This window comes from Hylobates moloch, unplaced genomic scaffold (genome assembly GCF_009828535.3).
Source record: "Hylobates moloch isolate HMO894 unplaced genomic scaffold, HMol_V3 SCAFFOLD_8, whole genome shotgun sequence".
In the NCBI taxonomy this organism is placed as follows: domain Eukaryota; kingdom Metazoa; phylum Chordata; class Mammalia; order Primates; family Hylobatidae; genus Hylobates; species Hylobates moloch.
In genome coordinates this window covers 92,554,547-92,573,725 of record NW_026652283.1, presented here as the reverse complement: position 1 = coordinate 92,573,725, position 19,179 = coordinate 92,554,547, and the positions used below count along the sequence as shown (strand labels likewise).

At 44.2% G+C, this 19,179-nt stretch overlaps 1 protein-coding gene across 1 annotated transcript in view; it reads right to left on the bottom strand.

Annotated features, from left to right (window-relative positions):
* Positions 1-18,926, bottom strand: part of DCLK3 (doublecortin like kinase 3) — a 52,232-nt gene extending 33,306 nt beyond the window's left edge. Inside the window, exon 1 of the mRNA XM_058442945.1 lies at positions 18,562-18,926. Within this exon, the coding sequence (XP_058298928.1) occupies positions 18,562-18,643 (82 nt within the window). The 5' untranslated portion in view covers positions 18,644-18,926. The remainder of the gene's footprint in view (positions 1-18,561) is intronic.
* Between the last annotated feature and the right edge of the window lie 253 nt (positions 18,927-19,179).

Sequence of the window (19,179 nt, the reverse complement as noted above, 5' to 3'; positions counted from 1 at the left end):
AGATAGAGAAAGACTGGCTGAAATAATTTTACTTTTCACTGCGTAATCATTTGTCCTGGGCATTTTGCAGGGGCTGTTTGGGAATAAACTCATTTTGCTCATATGCAGAGATGAGGCAGGAGAAATGTTTGTGAACTTACATTTGATTATGCCAACACCCCAAGGAAGGCTTTGTAAACAAATAAAAAATTGGAATGAAGCCTCTCTCACTAAGCCTCAAAAATGCTACTGTTTCGTAACTCAGAAGCCTGGCCAATGTCTATATTGATCAGAGCTGTAGAAATTAATAAGAGCGAGGTAATAAAATGAAACTGCCATGCTGTTTATTAGCTGTCATCACTGATGACACTCCAATCTCTAATTAACATCCTCACTACCTAACCTCTTTATTACCAACATGACATTGACTGAGACATCAGAAACAAAGTAACTAAAGAGACTTTTTCCTGCTCTTCTCTCAGAAGTGCCTCTGTCCAGGGTTGGCTTTTATCTGCTGACTTACCCATGCCAATTTCCCTTAGTGCCTCCCAGCATACTGGCTCAGAACCCTGTATGGTCTCTGACTGAGAGATATTTGCCAGGCCTTGTTCTAACCCACCTAACAGATGCCTGATACTTTTTTCTAAGCTACTCGCAAATTTAAAGATGGGATTGACTGCCCCATCTCATGATAACTTTGGAGTTATCATGAGTTTTACATAGTACATCAGTTGTTTACAGAGTATTTTTAAGTGGACATTCCTTTTCTCACTTTTAAAGCTTATCCCTGACCCCCACGATAATCCTCATCCCTCATCCCTCGGTTTTCCTACTCACCCTTGTCTAGTATATGCCACCCATCTCATCATTGTATCACAGTTCACACTTCCTCCACTGCTGGCTTTATTATGTCTGAAAAACCCTCATGCTTCATGCAAACCAGAAAGCATTTTCCTCTCTTTTCAGAGATCCCAGGACGTTGGGTTATACCCTACAGACACCCCATGACAACAAAGAGGACTAACAGACAAGGTCTGAATTTTTCCCTGCTGTCGCCAACATGTCTCCTTAGAGGATCCTGCTGAAGTGGTTAAACTGGAAGCTCCCATTTCCAATTTACTATGTGCTACAGAGCAGAGCTTCTCAAATGTTCATGTGCACACAAATCACTTGTAAATCTTGTTGAAGTGCAGGTCCTGATTCAGACAGTCTGGGTGGGGCCTGACAGTCTGTGTTTCTAACCAGGTCCCAGGTGATGCTGATGCTGTTGGGCCCTGGATGCACTCTGAGCACCAAGGATATATAGTGAAATTCCAGAGTATCCTTTTGGGAGTGCAAGTTGCCTATAAGTAGTTATTTTCATAAAGTTAATAAGTAATTTCTGATATGTTATAAAAACATGGCATCAGTGCAGTGAAACACAAAGTCCAGCCATGGTTCCCTTGACAAAAGATTTTCTGTACAGTATATAGAAGTGGCAAAGGAAATGATCTAGAATTTGCCCACTGTTAGAGAGGGGAAAAACTTTTTTTCCTCTACTCTTTAAGTTAAATGATTGGGGTCCTGCAAAATAAATTGACAAAAGACAGATTCACAGGAGAAAAATGTCTCTTTCACATGCATATAAGGGCCTCACAGAAATGAAGTGAAAATCCCAAAAAGGTAGTCAGACTCAGAGACTTATATACCATTTTAACAAAGAATGATAAACTTGTAGAGAAGTAATAAAACAAAGGGAAAAGGTTTGAGCTTCTATGGGGGAAAAAAGGTGTATATATGTGTATATATATGAGAAACTAGTAGAAGATAAAGATTATTTTAGTAAGGGTTGTTATGCATATTCCTCTCAGAGCCATCTCTGGGCTGATATGAGTCTAGAGTCCTCTCTGGTGATTAACAGTTGTTCAGCCCTTCCTGTTACAAGGCAAGTGAGAGGAACAACTTCACAAAGGGAAATTTATGTCCGCTTTTAAATAAATAGGGTGAGGATAGAGATCTTTTCTTGCATCTGCTGTTCCTCAAATACCTTCAGCTTAAAATAATTCTTGTGACAAAGTGTCATATTTGGGGGTGGCATATTTTGATCCCCTTTACAACCCAAAGTGGACCAGCAGCATCAGTATCACCTGGGAGCATCTTAGAAATGCAGAATTTCAGGCCCCACCCCCAATTTACAAAAACAGATTCTGCATTTTAACAAGACCCTCAGGTGGCGTGATGCACACTTGCTTGAAATGCACTGCCATAGAATATCTCTTGCTTTGCCAAAGTGGTTAGTGAAACCAAAATATGCAGCCCTCAGTGGGGGTGAGGGGATCATAAAGCCCTTGGACTTGTACGTATCTATTTCATTAGCCCTTAAAGTATGGCAGCATGACCTAACTAAACCCAAACTGGGACCCAGGATTACATTCGGCTCAGCAGTGGGTTTATTTTTCCAGGATCTGTTTATTTGTACAAGTTGCCAAATGGGCAGACAAGGGTGTGGGTGAATAGGGAAGGAGGTGTTTCGTGCACAGGCATTCGCAGCCCCCAAGGAGGAGATAACAGGCCTGGGAAGCAATGAGAAAGAGGGGACAGTATGGCCTCTGCCCCTGTGCTCCCAATCCCAGAACAGCTGGTTTAAGTGTTGTTGGAACACAGGGTTGAGTGAGAATGCTGAAGGAGCTGTGTTTCAAAGACTGTGTGAAGCTCTGGGACCCAGGTGACAAGGCACAGCAGAGTGAGAGGAGGACCAGCCACCTGCCTTCCCCAGAACAGGCCCCAGGACCCAGGGCAGCCTCAGCAGAGGAGGGTGATGAGGGGCCTTGGGGAGACAGCAACAGCAGGAGGACCACAGGGGCAGGGAACAGGAGGAAAGATTCAGAACAGGAGCCACGGTGTACATGAGCACAGAAAACATCCTGCCCTGGGGACTCTGAGGACACTGGCAGAGGGCACACCAGGCATTAATATTAACATGGCCTCATTTGCTCCCAGGGCTCGTGAGGCCTCAGACCTGCCAGCGACCATAACAATAACCACCTGACCGCTTTTCCTCCAGGTGAACCCTTCTGCTTTCCAGTCATTTTGTCACATTGTGCCTTTGGGCTTTTCTTTTCTTCCATAAATTCTGAAGCAGGTTGGCCCTCTTTCCTTTTCCAACAGGATTCTCTTCACATGCAGCTCTTTGTGCCAATGCATGGGGAGCCTCTCCAGATGCTGCCACCCTTTCCCCTGCATTGTCCTTCTCTGAGACATCCGATGCTGGTTGGCTTTGACCGGACCTCCCCCTGGGGACAGCTTCTCTTTCAGTCTCACCCTGGGTTTCATGTTTCCTCTCAACTCTCCCAACTCACCCATGATCACATCCCTGGGGCTTCATCACTCACTCAGTAAAATTCCAAGAGGGCATGGCTTCCAGGCCAGGCTGCTGTTTCCTACGGCCTGAATATTTAATCCCAATTGTCTTTTGCAGTGAGGAGATTCATAGTAACCTTGATTGGGGCTGAGTTTTGCTTTTCTCAGTGCTATATACAGGGCGGCTCTTCGGATGTGCTTATTTGGAAGGGAAGCCTTCAAGTACTCTGGGGCTACTTTCCCTTCAGCTGACTGGATGCTCGCAAGACTTCATAGTTTCCTTTCCCTCCCTGGTTATCAAACCCTAGGGGCCCTCCCCGCCCCACTAATGTCCACTGACCTGTGTCATGCAATACTTTAAAACACACTAGGCTAGACAGACCCTCACCACATTCCATTCCTACTGGTGAGGTTGCAGAAATCATTCTAAAAGCATACTCCAACTCCTTTTTTCTAGAGATGAAGCAGATCGATCTCATTTCTACATCTTCACGCTTTGGCTTGAATGGATCTTAGATAGGTATAAGGATACTTGGAATATTTGAACCATCTGTCAGTGCCTGGATCTGAAGACTCTCACAGCTCATTTATCAGATGAGGGGTCAGTCTAATAAATGAGATCTGAGGTGGAAACTTCCATGATCCATTCATCTACAGGAACGAGGAGGCAAACAGCCTGCAGATTCTTCAGAAAGTGGTTTTTAAATGATTTTGACTTCTTGATAAGACAACCTCCATGTCCAACACATAATTAAATGGCAAGCCAGTAAAATAATTTGAAAAGAAATGTTTTTAAAAATATATAGCCTTCATTCATATTCAGGAGAGATGATACACTTGCGAAACACTGGAGCTCTTTATGTAAAATAATAATAAAGGAATAGTATGAATAATTTTATGCCAGCAAAGGAGACAACTTAAATGAAATGGATGGATCCCATGAAAGACACATTACCCAAGTTTCTCAAGAAGAAATAAATTTCTTTTACTTCTTAATTTAATTATTTTAATGTTTAATTCTTCTTTATTTCTTTTTATTTACTTATTTGAGACAGAGTCTTCATCTGTCACTCGGGCTGAAGTGCAATGACGCAATCTTGGCTCACTGCAACCTCTGCTTCCCGGGTTCAAGCGACTCTCCTGCCTCACCCTCCTGAGTAGCAAGGATTACAGGCATGTACTACCACGCCCAGTTAATTTTTTGTATTTTTAGTCAAGACAGGGTTCTGCTGTGTTGGCCAGCCTGGTCTCGAACTCCTGTCCTCAAGTGATCCACCCACCTGGGCCTCCCAAAGCGCTGGGATTACAGGCGTGAGCCACCACACCCAGCTTTCTTAATTTCTTTTCAATTTATTTCTCAAGAAGAAATAAATAAGCTAAATAGCTCCACTGTGCTGTTTATTGGAGGTTTACATCCACCAGACTGAGGAAGGACTTTCCATAAATAGTTAAGACGTGGTCATTTATACGATAATTAGACTTGCTGGTAAAAATTCTCACAAACTGCTTGTGTTGAAATATGCATCTTTTGTAAACAAAAGTAACACCACAGATCTAATCTAAAGAGGACATGTGTGTGGGATACAAAAGCTGTGTGGGCGCAGATCTTTGCATTTTAGAACTGCAAGGATAGTAGCCCAGTTTCCACAACTGTAAGATATAACTGTAGGCCAGAGAAGGTAAGCAACTAGCCCAAGGCCACACAGCTAGTTAGTAAGAACTGAACAGACCTTCCGCAGATCGTGAATGTTTTTGAACAATGACATGGACAGATTTAGAGGTGTCATTTATAACATGGAATGTTAAACTCATGGGGTCATCCAGAGAAAACAGAGCAGCACTCAGATGCATCAACAGGCATCAACACTGAAGCAAAGCAGCCTCAGCTTAGTTCTGCCCTAGTTGTTAAGCCAGCCAACATCCAACTGGGCAAAATTAAGTCACACAGTGTTCCTGAAGCTGGCAATAAACAGATGAGCTTTTCCCTGATATCCCTGTAGACGGGATGATCCAAAAAGAAAAAAAAAAAAAAAAAACTCCCCGAAGTGTATTAAGATTCCAAACAAAGAAGAGTCATTTTGGGGTAAAGCGGATTAAAGTGAAAACTTTTCTTCTTTTTGGGAATTCAGACTGGGTTTGGTTTTCCTCTAATTCAAAAGTAGAGAAGGCATGGTACCAACATCCCAATGAAGTCAGGCATCCAATCAGACCCACAAAGCTTCAGCAGCGGCCCTAATACCCACCCTGAGTACAACGCATCTGCTGGTGGAGCACCAAGCAGTCCTCACTGCTGTGGGAACCTGCATGGCCCCCACTAGCCCATCCTCCCAGGATAGCTGTAATGAGATGACAGGCATAAGGTTGCCCACATATGGTCAGCACTCAGATTAAACCAGATTGACAGTGGTGGCACTAAGGCAGAACAGCTTCTCTGCTGAGAAGTCAACCTCAGTGGGCAGAAACTGACACAGTTCCCTCTAACAGCCCAACTGCTGCATCTAAGCCTTTTGAAAGCATCAGACACAAATGTTTCAACACAGACTGCTGCCTTCAGAGCCTTTATAAGGATAAACCTTAGCAGCTTTTAGCTTCTGCAGGAGTTGTGGTTAAGCTTCTTTGGGATTTCTTATGATGTTATATCATGGCATTTGCCAAATATATATAATTTGTTGGGATGGAGTCTACTAAATAAATGGGCCTTGCGTGGCAAGATTCTAAACACAGAGCCCTAGTGCCAGGTATGTGGTAGGCTGGCAATGAACAGGTGTTGCATGAAAGAACCCAATAAATCCACAGCAGTGTTCAATGAAAACAGACTATTGGTTGGGTCATCAGAATGTGCTGGGTGATCATCCAAGCATGCACTCAGGATTTTTCATCTATTTCTGCCCCCAAATTTATCTAAAGCTACACAGCCATCAACATTCTATAGGGCCAGCACACTGTCATGGATTCCATTGGTACCCACTCAGATTCCTTTACCAGGGCTGCCCCTCTCCTCCAGCTCTTTCACGTGTTGGCAGCCCACCGCTGCCCGAGTCTCCCAAGAGTTACTTTGGCTGACTGGAGCCACTTTACCCAGGAGGTCACACATCCAACTCTGCCTTCACAAGGACAGCCCATAATCAATGACTGATGGACAGGGGTGTGGGGAGGGGTACAAAAGACCCAGCCTTTACCCCAGGGTGGGACAATTCCATGATACAATGCATGTTCCAGAGCTTCTCATGGCTGGGGCTGAGATTTGACTCCAGCTGAGACCACTTCCTTGCTTGGCCGCACTCCCCACCCACCTGACTCCCTTCTCCTGAGAGCTGTCCCAGAATAATCACATGCACAAGAATCCACATCTCAGGTTCTGCTTCTAGGGAAACCAGACCCTCACCATTGAAAATTGTGAATTTTGAAATTCACAATTATGAAAAGTCTTTATATTTTACAGTAAGAATGAGCACTGATGGTTTTGTGGAATTTTTAGAATTCATAAGTAGAAGACATTCCTTCTCTCCTGTTTCATTAAAAACAAAAGGCAAATAATTACCCAGAGGTGCCTGGAGTATCTTGAAACTATTTCTCTCATGAACATCCTTCCTGCCTTGTTCAGGTCTGTGATGGATCTAATATCATTACTCCAAGAGGCCTTACCTGAAAGACCCTCAAATTGCTCCATCCCCCTCCCTCACCAATCTGGTTTCTTTCTGCGTAGCATGTATCACCATTGATATGACAATTTACTTGATGCTTTAACCTGTTTCCCCAACTCTCTAGGGCTCTGCAAAGTTTAATACCATAACCACTAGACCCATATGGCTATTTTCCATTTAAATTTAAATTAATTAAAAGTATTGAGCCTACCACAGTGGCATGTAGCAGACAATAAATATATGTGAGCCAATGAACAAATAGTTCATGGTAATCATCAGTTATGTCCCTCGCATCTAATTTTGTAGCTTTTATACTAAAAATTGATATTGTCAAGGGTAGGAAAAGAACTGTAAGAACATTTAAGAAAAAATTCTTAAGAAGCTATGAAAGGATATGACTATTACTGGCTGAATTTTTAGCGGATGGTAGTTAATTGTAGGTTAAAAAAACACAATGCCAACCTCCAGATGGAGACAGCTAGCTAGCCAGAAACTGCTGAGAGTTTTTTGACAGTTATTCAAGGCAGCATAGAAAATATAAAACTTTCCTTTTTTTCCCCTCTGAGATGCGCAGATATTTAAAGTCCCACTCCCTCCTCCCAATAGAATAAAAATCCAACATGTATGTTTTTTCTTTGATTGTTAACATGCTCACTTAAGACTATCTAAAAGCCCACACATCGTGTTTGTGGCCAGGTGAACATGTTGGGAGCAAAATACAAAGACCCCACTCTGTCTCTTTACCTAGCACCTCAATACTAGCACCACTTTCCTTTCTAAGGAAACAGTTTAATAAAGACATCGCTTTGTACTCATGATGAAGAAAGAGCAAGAAAGGAAACATAAAGAGAACCAAGAAGCCTCTGCCATTTTTGCCTTGTAATGCAGACAAAGCAATTGGAAAAAAGCAAGTAACTAACAAGCATTCCTGAGAACGTAGGAATTCCAGAGGTCTTTCAGTTTGTTCTCAGATGCTTTATTTTATTTTATTTATTTATTAATTTTTTGAGATAGGGTCTTGTACCCAGACTGGAGTACAGTGGTGCCATCATGGCTCACTGCAGCTTCAAACTCTCAGGCTCAAGCAATTCTCCCACCTCTGCCTCCCAAGTAGCTGACACTGCAGGCATGAGCCACCACACTCAGCTAATTTTTGTTGTTGTTGTTGTTGTTGTTGTTGTTAAAGAGATAGGGTCTCACTATGTTGCCCAGGCTGGTCTCAAACTCCTGGGCTCAAGTGATTCTCCCACCTCAGCTAATTTTTGTTGTTGTTGTTAAAGAGATGGGGTCTTACTATGTTGCCCAGGGTGGTCTCAAGCTCCTGGACTCAAGTGGTTCTCCCGCCTCGGCCTCCCAGATTTCTGGGATTATAGGTGTGAGTCAGCATGCCCAGTCTGTTCCCCACTTCTTAATATGAGTATGTATTCCTGTCTTTCATTCATGTTACAGAACATCTTTGGAAAATATAATCTTCAAAACCAGTAAAACATCTTCAGTTATGCAGTCTTTGTAGAAAATGGTCAATTCTTTGATTCTAAGTTAGTATTATCAATGGCATTAAAGAAAAAGCACTAACAGTTCCCAGCAGCCAATGCATAGCAAACTTATATGCTAATACTAGGAGCTTCCTTATAAATCAGATGACTTGGAGGTCTACAACTCTTGGACATCAGTTGACTCCAAGAAAAAGGAGCTTTAACCTAATGTATTTCATTTCTTTGTTTCTCTTTTCTTTTTAAATTAATAAGTCCACTGATTTTGGTTTTCTTAACTTGAACACAAGGTAAGACCCCTGTTAGGGATGTACTGACCTTTTATTTTACATTAAACAGTCTGACCTGCCAGGCCTGTCTTTAACATTACTGAAGAGGTGGCGTCCTCTGACATCATCTTTTCTTATCCAGACCGAAAACATAAACACATTATTATTGATAAGTTTCAATCATCTAGGAGAAGACTTTGATTTGGTGCTAGTAGTGTCTAGGACCAGTCAGAGACACTTATAGGTAAGTTTTAAATGTGTGAGAGATTGTGTCTCAAAGAGAAAACCCACAATGAATCCAAGCTATTTGTTTTCATGGCTCCTGTAACTCTGCACATGTTCTGTGATGGAGAAAACCTATGATTGCTACCACATAGCCAACTCCTTCATGTATCTTTTCTCTCCATCTTTCCCTCTCTCCATGAACTTATTTCAATTCTAGGACATACCTGTGTGTTTGTTCTGAGCCACCTTGAAAGGCGGTTAGAGTACATGGACTCTCATGAAATAGTTTTTATGTTTTTACTTCCAAATATAATTAGAAAGTAGTCAGCTATGAGGCAAAAAAATCATTAATTACATATATTAACTATCTATGAATTTTCTATACGTATAGTGAAGCTTATATGTACATACAAGCTTTCAATATAACTGCAATAAATTGAAAAATATACGAAAAATTTATAACATCTATATGTCAACATACAGAAAATTGCTAGGAATAACTAACAAAAAATGTGTATGAGCAACATAAGGAAAACTACAAAACTGTGAGAGGAATTAGAAAACCCATTTAAATGACTGTCCATTCCAGAATGTAAAAGCCTAATAGACATATCAGTTCTTCCTATTTGTAATTTGTAGGTTTTGTGCAATTGGAGCACTAATACAATTTTTGAGGGAGGACAGGAAGGAGATGAGTAGTGAGTAATGAAGATAGTAAAATATATTACAGAGCTACAATTACAATGTCTTGGTACTTGCACAAGAATTTAAGAAAAAAACTATAGCTCCAAAATAGATACTACTTTATATGAGAATTTAATGTATAATGAAAGGTGATTACAAACTAGCCAGGAAGGTTAGAATGATTTTTATTCAATATTGGAACAACTGGTTAATAATTTGGAAATAAAATTAATTTAGATTCTTATTTCACAAATAATAACAAAATAACTTCCAGATGAATTAAAAACCATAGAGAAACATAAATTTTACTTTAATATTAATCAAACTACTGAAGAGGAGGGGAGTTTGGAAATGAGAAGCATTAAAGGAGGTCATGGGTAGCACATCCCAAGAGTTCTTATGGACCAGTATAGGATGGAGAAGCGGAGGATAGGCTGACATGAATGGTGGCACCCAAAAAATGATAGTGTGACACTGTGTATCAGAAAGATAGGTGCCTTAACTGATAAATATCAAAAAGCTCTAGGGCTACTACAATAAAAGACTCTTGCTTGTATGAATCCCAGTATAAACCTAGCAGCTTTCTCCATCTCTGATCATTCATTCAAAGCTCATGGCCTCCAAGGTGGCCCCAGCATCAGATGAGAAAGACAATGGTGGTATCCTGGCTTTCAACTGCCTGGAATGAGAAGTGACACGTGGCACTTCCACCTACAGTCCAGTGGCCAGAGCTGGTCACATAACCCCAATCACCCCAAAAGATTCTTGGGTTGGTCTCTCTCAAAAGCATAGCCTGGGGCAAGGATATGGGTTGATTTGGGAGGTGATCTCAGGAAGCACTAGAGGAGAGTGGAAAAGTGAAGTAGGACAGTGGCATGAAAAAGTAGGTAACTGCTATGGCCAACCTGGGCTCAGTTCTGCTGGGAACCTCTGGAGAGACTAGGTAGAACATGCCTCAGAGTTATCCTTCCAGAGGGGCAAGGAAACTGTGATATTCACCCATCCATTCCCTTCCATTAGTGGTTGAGGGCTGCCCTCAGGAGATTAGCTGCCCAGCACTTCTGGGCATCTGCACCAGATGGGGGCCAACCATGCCCCTGCAACCAAAGAAAGCCATCCAACAGTGAGTGTTGCAGTGGCTTGCAGTGGGAACCACCAGAAGAGGAAAGATGTATGCTCAGGGACCATGGACAGGTACTGATAGCATCTGCTAAAGAAGGGGAGCACATGGGTTATCTGGCAGGAACCACTGCCTCTGGCACAAACGGAGAGACCCAAGCTCCAGGGGACTTTGGTTGTAGCCCTCTGAAACTGAAACAACATCTGAACTAAAATGAATAACCAGCCTCGTCTAACCCATTCCTGGAAGAGACATTCCCAAAAAGTTATGGCTGTTATTGCTAGGAAATCTGCTCCTCCAACCAACCCTGAGACCCAAAGACACTTCCTGTAGTGTGCCTTGGACTAGCTTGTGGATATGGAAACTGCTGTTAGGGGAAATGCCCTGCTAGTCTGGGGGGATTCTGGGATGAAAAAACATGGTGCCATCCTCAAGTGGCATGTGGTGTCTGGGGGTGACAGGTATGCCTTCGCTCACAGAACCTTTATCACAAGTTCCAGATAGACTCAGAGGAGGGGAGGCTACACCTCTCCCTGGAGGGCCTCAGAGGCTCTGCTATGAAAACAATGCCTGAGACCAGGAGAGAGCAGAAGTTTCTCAAGTGGGAACAGGAAAGTAAAAGCCACTTCTGGCAGCCTGCTCATGTTGCTTCCCTCCATCAGTTGGTGCATTAGGTTAATTATTTATACAAAAAGTAAATACCAAGTTACATTTTAAAATATTTAATGCCAAAATTTTAATTAACATGAGATTTCACTGTAGAAACCACAGGGGTTTATTTTCGGTTTGTGAAATTTTTGTCTGTTTGTGTGGCTTTGTGTTCTCTGCCCTCCACTTCCCCAAAGTGCAGTGTTTCCATTTTACTTCTTATGTAATTACCTAGAGATCATTTAACCTCTACTCATTCCTCAGAGAATTTTCAGTATCTCCATCCAAAAACACAGAGTGGAAAGTTGATCGTTTGTGCTCTTAAAATAAAAACTGAAGGCAGAAAACTAATCTCACATTATATGGTATGACAGCTTCTAGTTCAGAACCATCCACAATTTTCTCAATTGTTTTCACCTCCTTTGAACATACAGCAAACAAAAAAAAAGTGTGTGCTTAATCAGGCAATATTGCCAGAATCTGCTCCTACAGGACAGAAGCAGCAAGCACAATAGAAAAGCTAATAAAGCCATTCAGATCATCTTAATGAGCACTAATTAATGTCCCATAGAAGAAAAATAAACACTGCAAGATGCAGCAGTTTCTCAGAAACTGGTTCAGGAAAAGTCATATCAGTGAGAAAAGATGGGATGGTGAATACGGCAGAACACAGTTCTGGTCTTGAGCTCTCCTGTTCTTGCCATGGACATCTGACACCTGTGGTCCTCATCCTGGTCAGTGGTACCACCAACCACCCTCGACCTCCAAGACCAAGAGTCATCCCTGACTCCTCTTCCCTTCCATCCCCTCCCACATCGCAGTCAACCTCAAAGTCCTGTGGATTCCAGCTCCTACGTGTCTCTCAAATCCATGCTTCCTCTCTCCCATTCCCTTAACTACATCTGAGCACCTGCCCTCATCACATCTTAGCTCAGCTACCTGCAAGCCACCCCAGATTCTGCTATCTCAGCCTTCCTCTCTCCCCCTCAGCCACCCCATACACCCTGGGAAAAGTGATGTCTCTAAACTATAAAGCTGGTCATCTATGTCCCCTTCATTAAACACTCCAGTAGTTTTCCAGCTGTTTCTCAAATTCCAGGAGATCCTCAAACCTATTTTAGGAGGGTCCACGAGTTCTCAAAATTGTGTTTTGTTTAACTTTCTGTTTTCACTTTCATGATCACCTTTTTTTAAGAATCAATAGAAACATATTCTGGATCATCTGAATGGCCATGTTATGACTAAGTGCTACCACATAATTTCACCATATATACTCTTGCATTTATACTGTAGTTGATGCTATGGTCTGAATATCCCAGAAAATTCATATGTTAAAACTTAGTCCCCATTATGGTGATATTGAAGGGTGGGGGCTTTGGGGAAGTGATTAAGTCATGAGGGCTCTGCCTTACAGAATGGATGAGTGACTGACAAAAGGGCTGAAAAGAACTAGCTTAGGCCCTTTGTTGGTTCCTGTTCCTTCCACTATGTAAAGACACAAGGTCCATCCCCTTTGGAGTGTGTAGCAACAAGCAGAGAATGAGCCTTCACCATACATCAAGCTTGCAGGTGCCCTAATCATGGCCTGCCAGTCTCCAGAACTGTTGGGAATGAATCTCTGTTCTTTACAAATTACCCAGGCTCAGGTGTTTTGTTATGGCAGCACAAACAGACTGAGACAGTTGGCATCAAGAAACATTATTTCAATTATCACAGGCTAATGAGAAAATAACAAATCAGGCTTAGTGTATAGAAAGGAAACTGATGAGAAAATTGAGCCATCATACAACCTTGTGGCATGGCACACTGCACACCAAATTCATAAGAACCTGAACAACAGCTGTTATAACCAGAAATAGGGATTTCATTTTAGCAAAAATAACTTCATCCAGAACATTAAATTCATGAAGTTAATCCAAATGTATTTGACTTGTAGCTGTGTTGATATTTTATTTATATATTTGTTTTGGTTATGTGGTCATATGAGAACTCTAAGTATAAAGAGTTTAGACCCATGTAAAACTACTACATATCTGAACTGCATTATAATAAAAATAATTTAAGCAACACTAGGAATCTACAAGAATTTTTTTCCTTTAAAGGAATTCCCATATTACTCTTATTTGAGAAACTGTGGCCTCAGAATGAGGCTTAAGCTTCATAACAAGACATATGTGGGAGAGTTGATATTCTCTGACTTTTTCTTCCATCCCAGCCCCCATCCCCTATTTCCCAGCGCCCCCCCCACCACCCCACAATTAGTTCTGACCAATGGGCTGTGGATAAAAGCAACATTGCATTCATTCCAGAGGAGCCAGAGAGACACTCTCCCTCTATCTCTTCCTGCACTGGTGACTACAGTGGCCACATTTTCCAGATGGCAAGGCTGAAAGCTGGGAGAAGCTCTGTCTACTTGGCTATCAATTGACCTGTGAGGGACACACATCATGTGTGAGAAGTAACCTTTGTTAAGTTAAACTACCAAGATGATGAAGTTGATTTGTTCCTGCAGCAAAGCTTAGAAAACCCTCCTGACTAACACAGCTTCATGAACTGAGCTCTGCTCCCTGATCAAGTCCTCCCTATCACACTCCATGCTCCAAACAACTCTTAGTTCAATGACCTGAACACACCAAGCTGTTTCATCATGGCATCCTACTTTTGCACATGCCGTTCCTCAGTCTTAGAATACTATTCCACACACTCTTCTGCCCTCCTCCAATCCCAGACACAGTGATTCATCCATCAAAACCCAGTTCAGATTTAATTACCACCAAGAAGTGTTCCTCCCTTTCTTAACTCTCTTACCTGCCTCTCCATTACCCTAACGCCACAGAGTGCTCATCTCACCATGTCATAATCGTACCTTTCTATGTCTCACACCTCCTCACCCACTCCCCGCAATCACACTGTGGCAGGGGCAGTGATGGGCCAATGGCTTATTCATCTCTACATCCTCAGGGCCAGCATGCAAGAGCAGGCAGTATTTGGCCATTTGGCCAGGAAGAATTTCCTCCAGGAGGCTGGTCCTAGGGCATTTGAAGGACGCTGGGTTTGATCCATTACCTACCCAGTAGGAACATCCTACTCAACAGCAGCAATTCCTAGCTGTCTCTACCCCAGCTCCAGGCCAGACCTGCCTGGGAGGCCTGAACCCTCCCCATCATCTCTCCAAACACAGTGCTCTTCAGGTCCCACAAAGGACTCAGACTTTACCCAAGAGGGAGTAGCCTAGGGCCTTGTTCTCAAAATGTGGTCCCTAAAGAAACAACATCTACATAGTATTCCATGGTGTATATGTGCCACATTTTCATTCTCAGCAAACTATCGCAAGGACAAAAAACCAAACACCACATGTTCTCACTCATAGGTAGGAATTGAACAATGAGAATACATGGAGACAGGAAGGGGAACATCACACACCAGGACCTGTTGTGGGGTGAGGGGAGGGGGGAGGGATAGCATTAGGAGATATACCTAATGTTAAATAACGAGTTAATGGGTGCAGCACACCAACATGGCACATGTATACACATGTAACTAACCTGCACGTTGTGCACATGTACCCTAAAACTTAAAGTATAATAATAAAAAAAAAGAAACAACATCTACAGAACTTAGGAGCTAGGGAGAAAAGCAGAATCTTAGGCCCCACCCCAGACCTCCTGAATCAGAATCTATATTTTAATAAGATCCCCAGATGATTCATATGTCCAGTAATATTCAAAAAGTACTGGCCCCAGGCAGCCAAACAGAATCCATTCAGCTAAAAGGTAACTTTAATAATAATACTTTTCATTTGTAATAATATCTGGTGATTGCTTTACATCACTAAATCCTCAGAGCAATTTGAATATGCCCATTTTACCAATAAGGAAACTGAGGCTCAGAGTAGTTGGGTGTCTCTCTCAGGATCACATGGGTTTGAGGGGTCAGAGCCCAAATGTGAAAGCAATTCTGATGGACTCACCCCCATAACTACACACTACATGACACCCTGCCCTTTGCAAAATTCTGTCAACATTTAGCTTTCAAAACCAGCCCAAGCAGCTCTGGAGACTCCCCTGTCACCTCATGCAGCCACTGATCTGGTGATTATCTCTATTCTACCACTTGCTATCCACATCATGATGCCTCTACATACACCACTGTCCCCAAGAGATTGCCAGTTGTCTCTGTATAAAGATTTTACGGGCTTCCCCTACAATCACTGGATAAGTCCATGAAAATATTTCCCCTTTGATCATCAAAGAACACTCTGAGGTTGGCTGGACAATTGTTCTTAAATGAACGGTGAAGATACTGAGGTTCCTAGAGAAGTTCAGTGATTTGCCCCGGGTCACCAGGAGGCTTCAGAACTCTGGGGATGGAGCCAAACTCCCCTCCCCAATTCCCAGTACAGATGTCTTCTTCCCACTCTTTCACTTTCCCTAGATTTCTCTCTTCTGACCTACATTACCAAGCAGTTAACAAAAACATTCTTTTCAAAGGACTCCCCCACATATGCATCTTCAAAAGGGGCTCTGCTCCACCAGCAGACAGGCAAAATTTAGACATTATCAAGAGGCCACCAAAGGAAAAGGTGAGGAAACTCAGGATGCCAGATCAGATACAATGACCCTCCTGGATCCAAGGAAAGGAAAACATCTTCAAGCAAGAGCCTTCAACTAAAGCAGCCCATCCAAGCCCCTACCCAGTAACCTCACCATCAAGACAAGACCCCTCTGAGAGCTTCTGGAGGCTGGTGGAGACCTACCCACCCTCCCTGACCAGGCACCACCACCCTCCTGCAGGCTGCAGGATTGAGATTCCACCAGCCAAAGCAGCCCTTTTCCTCCCCTTTGTCGGCTTTAGAAAGAAACTAAGACTGGCTTGTCCAAAGAAAACCAAAACATCTGCCTGAAATATTCAAATATTTAGGGGAAAACTGGGGAAAAAAGGGGAAAATCCCTCTTTAGGGGATTTTTTCTTGGGAAAAAAGAGAAGCCAAGAAACGATATCCTGGGACAACTAAGCAACTCTGTTTTTTGCTTTTCTGAGCACCACGCCACCGTGATCGTTGAGTACTGTGTGCACTGCCAAAGATGCACTGATCAGGGGGCTAGTGGACACTGAACACCTGTCTGCCAATCCGTTGTCTGGGCATGGGGATCCATCTGCCCAGAAGGGAACACCTTTTGTGAATTCATACAAAGGCACCCTACAGGTTAGCATGGGCTACCTATTACCAATGTTAGTCATATTTGGATAACATAGGAAGAATAAAAACATTGACAGTGAGAAGGGTCCATGTTTTTATCTGGATTCCTTAGAATCAGATCCTGAGATATGAATTCCTATGAAAGTGTATTAGGAGGTATTCCTAGGAAAAAAATGGTAGGGATGTGAAGAAGTAAAACAAGAAAGAGTAGCAAGCCAAGCAAGGGAAACAAGCCAAGCAAAGAACCATAGAGGTCAATTTGACACAACTCCACATTGGATCTCTGGAAACAAAGGATGTCATGCTTCAGAGTGTCCCAATCAAGGGCAAAGAAGCTGGACTATTTATACTCCAGCACCCATCAGTCATTGAGGAGGGGCTGCCCCAGGGAAGATGTAAATTCCCATGCACTCCCTGTTCTGAGTCCCTACAAACATAGGCTCTGCAGCCCAAGGGTCATCCTCCAACAAAGAGATGGAGGGACTGGCAATTGGAAGTGAAGACACCCAGGGTACCAATGTGCACCAAGATGGCAAAGCTCACCATAAAAGAACATGACTCAATAATCTTTCAAACCTAAATGAAAGGAGTTACAGAACATCTTTCAGAAATCACTTTCTGTCCCTCTTTGTTCTTTCTTCAGTGAAGCAATTTAAATATTAAATTGAAATGCTTTCCTAAAGTTGGGCGGTGAGGCAAACCCAATACTCTTTTCTTTTTTTTTTTTTTCTTCCTGAGGGTCTTGCTTCTTGCTACTTTGTCCTAAATATAAGCACAATGCTTGCCTATTGCTGTAGATGCCTCATTGATCGAGATCATTAGCTCAACATCAGCCCAACAGATCTCCTCTGTAAGCAGTAACACAGACATGTCACAGCTCCTAATACAATCATCAAAGTGCAGGGCCACCTAATTAATGCCAAGAGGTTTTAGGACAGCCAATGATGAAGGTGGGACCCTGCTTCAATTTGACAGCTGTCATCTTGGACAATACATCAAGGAAAGGAAATGGAATCAACTAGGAGGGGGTGAGGTGGAGGAATGACTAACTGTCAGGAATGAATAACAACCGAATTCCCTCCACAACTTCTCACACACTTCCCCCCTCCCAGCAGGCAGATACTCTGAAAAGGTGTCCCCAGATGCCTCTGCCAAGCACTGGCACAGCCTTCTCCCTTCCTCGCCACACCTCGCCCCCAGGGCCAGACATGGAAAGGAGTGCAAACGTGATCCTATATTTGAAATTAATTGATAGGATATTTCACGAGCTCTGATTTTTTTATATTAATTCCCAAATGCTCTGCCTGTATCCTTTTTCCTAATCATCTTTGGTTCTTCTGTGTTTCTTTAGTTCTAAGAAGGGTTTCTTGCCATTTAGATGGGTCAGAGACCTCTAGAGACCTGGGTCCACCTCCAGTTCCGCTGCTATGGAGCCGTATGACCCTGGGCAAGGCACGAGCTCTGTGGGCCTCAGTTTTCTCATCTGAGAAATGGGGATAATTCCATTCTTTACAGATTTGTGGAGAGGATGAAATAAGCTTAACTCTAGGTGAAGCCCTTGGTATGTTGAGTTGCACAATAAATGTCAGCTCCCTCCCTGCGCCTTCTCCCTTCTGCAGCCTCACCGCACCTGCACCTTGAAAGACGCCCAGTGCGTTTCCCAGGAAGGGCCCCCCTGCTGGCGAGGGAAATAAAATCAGCTCCGGACAGCGTTATCCCCCCTAGCAAGCGAGTTTCAGGTGGTGTACACCCACAAGCGCGCGCGTTTACACACACGTACACACACATACACACGTACACACACATAGGCACACACACAGTCCTCCGTACACCCACGCGGGGTCTGGCACTGCTGCTCCAACCCGCACGGAGCGGGGTCCAGAGTTAGGGCGAATGAGTCCTCCCGCCCCCGCCAAGGTGGCTCCCAGGACTGGTCGGTGCCGGAGCGCACGGTACTCACCCGGGGCAGGCCGCGCCGGGCAGGCTGGGGCTGGCCGGGCCGGGGGCGGCGGCGGCTGCGGGGCTGGAGTGGCGGCGGGCATGGCGCGGCGGCGGGCTCGGGGAGAGCCTGGAGCAGAGGTGGCAGCGCGGGGACGCGGCTCGACGGTCGAGCAGGCGCGGGAAGGCGGGGCGCGACAAGCAGCCACGAGCCCGCGCCGACTCTCCCTCTTCTCTCCCTCCCGCCGCCCGCCTGCCAGCCCCGAGCCGCGCAGCGCCCGGCGACAGCCACCGGGAACGTCTCCGGGGGCGCGGGGCTTAGCAACCGCGCACCAGCCGCAGCCGCCCTCTCTGCGCCGGTCCCGCCATGCGCGCGGCTCCTGGCCCTGGAGGCCGGGCGGGGCCGGGCTTTGAACTTGCTCCCACACCCCCTGCTTCTCCAGTGAGCGCCCAAAGGCGGTCCCGCCTCTCCCCGGTCCGCGGAGTCCAGCCTCTCTGCTCTCCTTCCCCGCGCAGTTCCGCCGTGGAACCTGGCTGCGCTGGGTTTTGAACATGAGCTTTGCCCCTGTTCTCTGTGGGTGGGTGGCAGCCCAAAGGCGACCCCAGGACCACCAGCCATCCTCATGCCTCCCTGCAGTGC